Below are 6738 nucleotides of genomic sequence, written 5' to 3'. Positions count from 1 at the left end.
TGTGTTTGAGTAACATAACTATTGCTAACCATCATATCAATATTTAACCATAAAATGAATAATAATAATTAATGAATGAATATTTCCTTGTGATTATATAGTTTATTACCCTATTATATGTGTTCACTTGCATATATAATTATATAATCGTTATGGAATATAAGTACAGCTTATTACTCCATGCAATTTCTAATCAAATTATAAATATTAATTTTAAAATATGAATCTGAGCCGGTATTTTTCACATCCACTTTCAATGTCGATTAGGTTTTGTGAAATAAGCGGTCATTGCCATTGATCTATGTTAACGAATCAGCATTTTCGGCGTTAATTTACACGGGAAATGAGGAAAAATTTCAATGTACCTAAAGATAGCAATAACAGATTCTAAATTATTTCAACATAAAACCAACCACGAACACGATTTCTCCGGATTGCCAAAACTTTCTTCATGGCATTTCCACCGGGCTGGGTAAGACGTCATGTGGAAGCCCGCTGCTGGACTCAGTCGCGTAACCAATATCCAGAACAGTGTCTTGTACAAGCTTTGAAGACGATTTAGTTCCAAAAGCGGGAACGGGATTGGTAGTAAAGTCAAGAAAATATAGAAAACAGATCATCCCTAAGGAGCAAACAAACGTGGCTATGGGACCACTGATCCACAGTAGCAGCGGAAATGCAAAGTAGTAGGCCCTTATCCCCAGTGACCAGAAATTGCTCGCTCTGACCACTGCCTTCTCGAGATAATATACAGGGACAGTTGAATTCGGCGCACTGAGGAGAAAGTTCACATGTGTGTAATAACGCACGCACTGTACATAAGATATGAAGGCTACCAGGAAACAAAGCAGTAGGCTCACATATTTGATAGAAAACGTTAAGGAACTTTGACTTCCGAAGAATATCACATTTATCAGGCGATTGGATTTGGAGTTGTTGCTACTTGTGGCAAAGGGCACGATGGTGCCAATAAAGGAGCTGATCGTGATTGAGAAATTGGCCAGATAAACTGCAGCGGATGTGTTGCTTGACAACACTTCAAGAGCCAGTGCAGTATTATTCGGCATATCCTGCAAATAATTGTTCAGATTCGAAACCCTAGAAAAATTAGGACAAATAGTTTACTAATGTCCAAAATCACGAGGAAACCTAGTAATAATAGTGTTAGTTATTACCTTCATCATCTGTTGTAGCCAGACTCTTCTGTTGCCATTCTCGAATCCTATGACCGTGGTATTTGGGTGCTTCGTGATTTTGTAGACGAGATAGACATGGTAGGAAATCAAGAAAAGAAAGCCTGTTGGAACCAACACTGCATCCAGATTTACAACTAGTTCGCTCCAAAACATCTTGTCGCTGAAGTTCTGGCCCTAGAGGAATCCAAACTCCTCGGCGATGTCCAACTAACGGGGTCTCACTTTAAACCCAGACAGAAATGGGTACTGGTATTTGTTCCCGCGATTATGATGATTCAACTGCAGCTTCGGGATTTGGAGGCCAAGCCTGCTGAAATATCTTTAAGAAGCGATGTCATGATATTAGAGTCCTGCAAGTAATCCAACTAGTGTTGTCCCACCATACGTTAAATTCAAATACCAATCCGCTGATTTAAAAATTGGATGGACAAAATGGAATGCGTGAAAAGCGATTGCTTAGAATCGAAGACAGTTATCTTTAAGGCTACGAAGTCAATTTTTAAGAAATAATATGTGATTTGGAGAATATATAGATATATTAAAAGCCAGGTTCATCCGTTTTAGCATCATCAGATGATTGGCATTGTGCACTTTTATAAACCAACTTGCTTTATCGCAATGCCCCCCTTAAACATAGTGGCAATGCTCGTTCAAATCAGACTGCACAGGAAGCCAGTAATTACTGCTTTTAAATTGCACCATTGATTTAAAAAACGATCAAAACATTCAGAACGATAGACCCCACGATCGATTTCACAAGGTTTGTATTGGGATGATTGTCATATTGTGGTACCCATACAGGTAATCTTTTAATATAAAAACGTGTCAATAGAGAAGTGTTGTTCATTTTGGCACTTATATGTTATCGTACCAAGTAAATATACAATGCTATAAGCGCATTAATAAATAGGAGAGTATATGTCACTCTTTGTATTTAAGCAAGTATATTATTTAATGGGTGGTATATATTGGACTAAACATTAATAATAACTCTATAGCATTGTATATATTGGTTGTCATTATTCACATTGAAATTATATTTGAGAATTGTCTATTTCAGAAAATCTTTCCATAAATTATGATTTCATTTCCATGAAATAAGTTAGAATAGTAGTATTCAGGGTTATTTATTTTGAAATTAATTATGCTATTTTAATTAATTAATTTAAAATTAATTAATTAAAAAATGTCATATCAACATTGTGATATTAGGCATGTGTTATCAATAATCCATGGTATTGACCCATGGTAATTTAAATTTTGATTAAAATTTTATAAAAATATTGTTGAAATAAACATTTTAAATTAAAACTGTATTATTATGAAATATAATAATGACAACTTACACAAAATGACCATTTTCCATAATGGAAGATATAATTTATATTGACCTTGTGATTTGGATTTTTGAATATATAGATAGACACAAAATTCTTAAAAACTCCAAAATATTTAGAGTTTGCAAATTACATAGCTTAAATGTATGAGGTTAGGAAAAAATTTAACAATTTTAATAAAATTGAAAAAAAAACCATTTTGTTTCAATAATAATTATGATATAATAATAACTATTAATTTATAATGAACATTTTATTTCAACTATAATTGTGTTAATGGCTAACTTATTGTATAAATATACAATATTATATAATAATAATAATAATAAACATGCTGATATACGCTTTAAGCCAGAGGTGTGGTGCTTTTTAATTATATTATTGAGAAAAATTTAGTGTATGGTTTAGATTTGATGTTGATTAACTATTTTTAATTGTATACGACACTAGATCGCTGAGATTTTTGTTTTTTTTGTTTTTTGTTTTTAGGTTTTCATTTTAAATGTCCTGCCGCACGTCCTTCCATTTACATCCAGGCGGTTGATCACCCTACTGAAATGGCCTCTGCTAGAGCAGCCTTATATCGATTGCTTGGCCATGTTAAAAGCTAAAATTCCTACCCTGGCTTGGCCATGGTAAAAGCAAATCTCGTACTTCATGGCTATATATTGAAAAATGCTAATAATCTCACCATAACAGCGGAAAAAGTAGGCCCTAGAAACGCGATTTATTAGCACGATTAGAAGAGTTTATAAATCCTATTAAAATTTATCTCTGAAAAAACTTTATTTCTACAAGGTATAGAAGATGTCAATAGCACATTATTGGTCTCTTTGTTATCCAACAATCAAAAGAGTATAACTGATCATAAGTCATCCTCCAATCTATACTTAGTGGATAGAGAAGAACCAGAACCAGATCAGCGGTCATCGAAAAATAATTTGAAGAATTATATAGTGCAAGATTACTTTCGATCTCCTAGTGAATATGGACAAAGTATAGTGAATTGTAGTCAACCATTGTCAAACGATTGTTCAACAAAATTATTCATAGTCAAAACATATAGTGACATTTAAATAGGGTGAACATGGAAAATCAAAATTAAACATTGTGCAAAAATTGTTGACCATAGTCAGAACATAGTTACAATATTTAAGAATAGTAGTATGTGGTTAACCATTGTTTAGCATTGATATACCATCATCAACTATCATCACCATGGTTGACTATGATTACCTATGATTGACCATAGTTAACTATGGTCACCATGGTTAACCATTGTTAAACATAGTTGACTTTATTCATCATGGTTTTTATTATCAATCATGGTTAGAATATTCAACCATGGGCAACCTAGGGAAACTATGGTCATCTTTGGTCAATGATAATCACCATAATCAACCTTTGAAAACCATAACGAAACCATGCTCAACATGGCCAACGATGGTTAATATGGTCAAACATGATCAACCTTTGTCACCATGGTAAATCATTGTTAATTGTATTCATTTGTTATCATTATAGAAAATCATAATCTATCATAGAAAACTATGATCAACCGTGGTCAAATTAGTCAAACCATGTTCACCCATGGTTAAACCATGCTTACCCATAGTTAATGTTTAAAACCACTTAATTATATTAATAATAATATCGTTTAAGCCCATGGGGCATAGAATAGATGGTGATAGGGTGTTTTGTTAAGGCACTCAATAGTGAAAAGGTAGTAGGTTCGAAACACCATTGGAACGAACCCAGCCATGCTAAGGGCTAGTGTGGCCTAGCCCAGGTTCTATCCTCGGATGGTTTTGATGACTTAGATGCCACTAGGTCACGGTTACTCAAGCCACATGTTACATGTGTGAGTCATCTCACGACAGATTACCTAACAAACAAATAAAATGACAATATGGTTTAAAACACATTGGTTTACTAATGTGGTTGACTATGTTTGATTATGTTTGACAATGTTTGATGGTGAATGCTCTTCAAATTCAATCAAACATAACCACCTATAGTTGTTATTCATTAATATTAATAGTGAAACATAGTCAACGATATTAGTCAAATGTTTCCAAACAAAGTCAACCTTTATAGACCATATTTAAATAGTTGACCATGATCAAATTTGGTCAACACTATGTTTACCATATTTAGCATTAGTCAACCATGTTCACTCATAGTCATCCCCAATCAATGTAACTCAATCATATTCAATTATAGTCAACCATGGTTGACCAAAGTTAAATAATGTCAACCTTAGTCAACTAAGGTCATTATTGGTTGGTCACAATCAAGATTTAAATAATGTTTAGTAATAACAATATTAATATTAATAAAGTTAGTTAGTAATAATAATAATATTGTGATATGAGAATGGTACAACAATCTATCGAACGTCGCAATGTTACATTACATTGTGATTTATCCAACGTCACAATGCGACAATGCAAAATTAGTCAACCACATTTAATGATGTCGTTAACTATGTTTGACTATGTCTGATAGTCAACACTCTTTAACTTTGCACAAACATAATTACATATTAACATTATTGATTAATATTAATAATAAAACATGTTGTGATGTTGAAATGGTACAAAAGTCTATCTAATGTCGCAATGTGACAAACATTGCCGTAATGTTACATTACATTACAATTCACTGAACGTTGCAATGTGATAAACATTGCTGTAATGTTACATTACATTACAAGTTACCGAATATTGCAATGTAATAAACATTTCCGTAATGTTACATTACATTACAATTTACCAAATGTTGCAATGTGACATTATAAAATTAGTCACCTACATTTATTAATGTGGTTGACTATGTTTGACTATATTTGACTAAGTTTAATAGTCAAGAGTCTTCAACTTCAGTCAAACATAATCACATTAATATTATTGATTAATATTAATAATCAAACATAGTCAACCACATTAGTCAAACATAGTCAAACAAATTCAACCTTTATAGTCAATGTTTAAATAGTTGACCATGATCAAACTTGGTCAACATTATGTTTACCATATTTAACAATAGTCAACCTTGTTCACTCATAGTCGTTCTGAATCAACGTAACTTGACCATATTCAATTATAGTCAACCATGGCTTACCAAAATCTAATATTATAAACCTTAGTCAACTAAGATCATCATTCGTTTGTTACAATGAAGATTTAAAAATGTTTAATAATAGTAGTAGTATTAATAAAGTTGGCTTGATATTATTATTATTATTATATGATTGATTATAATATTAATATTTGACCATGATCAACTTGGTGAACCCTATAACATTATTATGATTAATAAAAATAAACTTAAAGAATTGAGGCTTCTGTGATCCATAACAAGTTTATAAGAACAGATTTCGGAGATAATCACATCAAAGTTCATTTGTTGATGCGTTTCGAACCAACCAAATGCGTTGACAAATGAATTTTGATGTGATTATCTCCGAAATTTGTTCCTATAAAAATAAACTTAACAACTAATAATTGCACCGAGAGGCGCTCTACAACCCAGTATGGGTGGGGGGGGCAAGGTGGGAGATTTGTAGGTATTAGATGTAATGTAAGAAAGATAGTATGTCAACATTTTTGAAATAATTTTAAAATATTTTATTTTAATTTAATTTAATAACATTTTTAAATTTTAATTTAAAAGAAAAAAGATACGGGGTAGATATATTGGTATAAAATAATGATGTAATGATATTTAAATTTAATTAATAAGCATATAAAAAATTAATACGTACAATAAGCTTATAATATAACAAAATTCTCAACCATGGATTTTCATCCCATTTTACCATGGATATTATTAACTTATAAATAGAATTTGTAAATAGGCTTCATTACAATACCATGGGCCAATGTCATGGCTTATCATGAATACTAGATTCTTGAAACCCATAACTCATTTCAAAATCTAAATATTTTAAAATTATTTAATTTAATTTTTTTATAACATTTTTTAATAAAATTTAAAAGGAAAAAGGTATAGATTTATCTGATAAGACATAAAAAATTAATACTCACAATATAACAAGATTCATAACCATGGATATGTACCCTTTTTTCCATGGATATTATTAACTTATAAATAAGTTTTATAAATAGGTATTGTTACAACAACATGGGTCAATAAGATGACTTATCATCAATACCAGATGCCAAAATCCCATAACTAATTTC

The 6738-nt window shown here is 31.4% G+C and overlaps 1 protein-coding gene across 1 annotated transcript; it reads right to left on the bottom strand.

The window, feature by feature from the left end:
* Positions 1-449: 449 nt before the first annotated feature.
* On the bottom strand, positions 450-1359 carry LOC149243325 (uncharacterized). Its single transcript, XM_089371183.1, has 2 exons — positions 1176-1359; positions 450-1070 (listed from the first exon to the last, which is right to left on the bottom strand). Exons 1-2 carry the CDS (start codon positions 1347-1349, stop codon positions 450-452), a joined length of 795 nt encoding a protein of 264 aa, XP_089227309.1. The 5' UTR covers positions 1350-1359.
* Positions 1360-6738: the final 5379 nt, after the last annotated feature.

This window comes from Pinus tabuliformis, chromosome 8 (genome assembly GCF_031772625.1).
Source record: "Pinus tabuliformis cultivar Carrire ecotype Pingquan chromosome 8, CPIR1, whole genome shotgun sequence".
In the NCBI taxonomy this organism is placed as follows: domain Eukaryota; kingdom Viridiplantae; phylum Streptophyta; class Pinopsida; order Pinales; family Pinaceae; genus Pinus; species Pinus tabuliformis.
Note: the sequence above shows the minus strand (reverse complement) of the source record. Positions and strands in the feature narration are given on the sequence as shown.

Excerpts from the sequence above, each read along its gene's own strand:
- LOC149243325 (XM_089371183.1), bottom strand. The coding sequence starts at position 1,349 with ATGTTTTGGAGCGAACTAGTTGTAAATCTGGATGCAGTGTTGGTTCCA. Across the intron at positions 1,071-1,175 it reads GGCTACAACAGATGATGAAG|GATATGCCGAATAATACTGC; the intron begins GTAATAACTAAC and ends AATTATTTGCAG.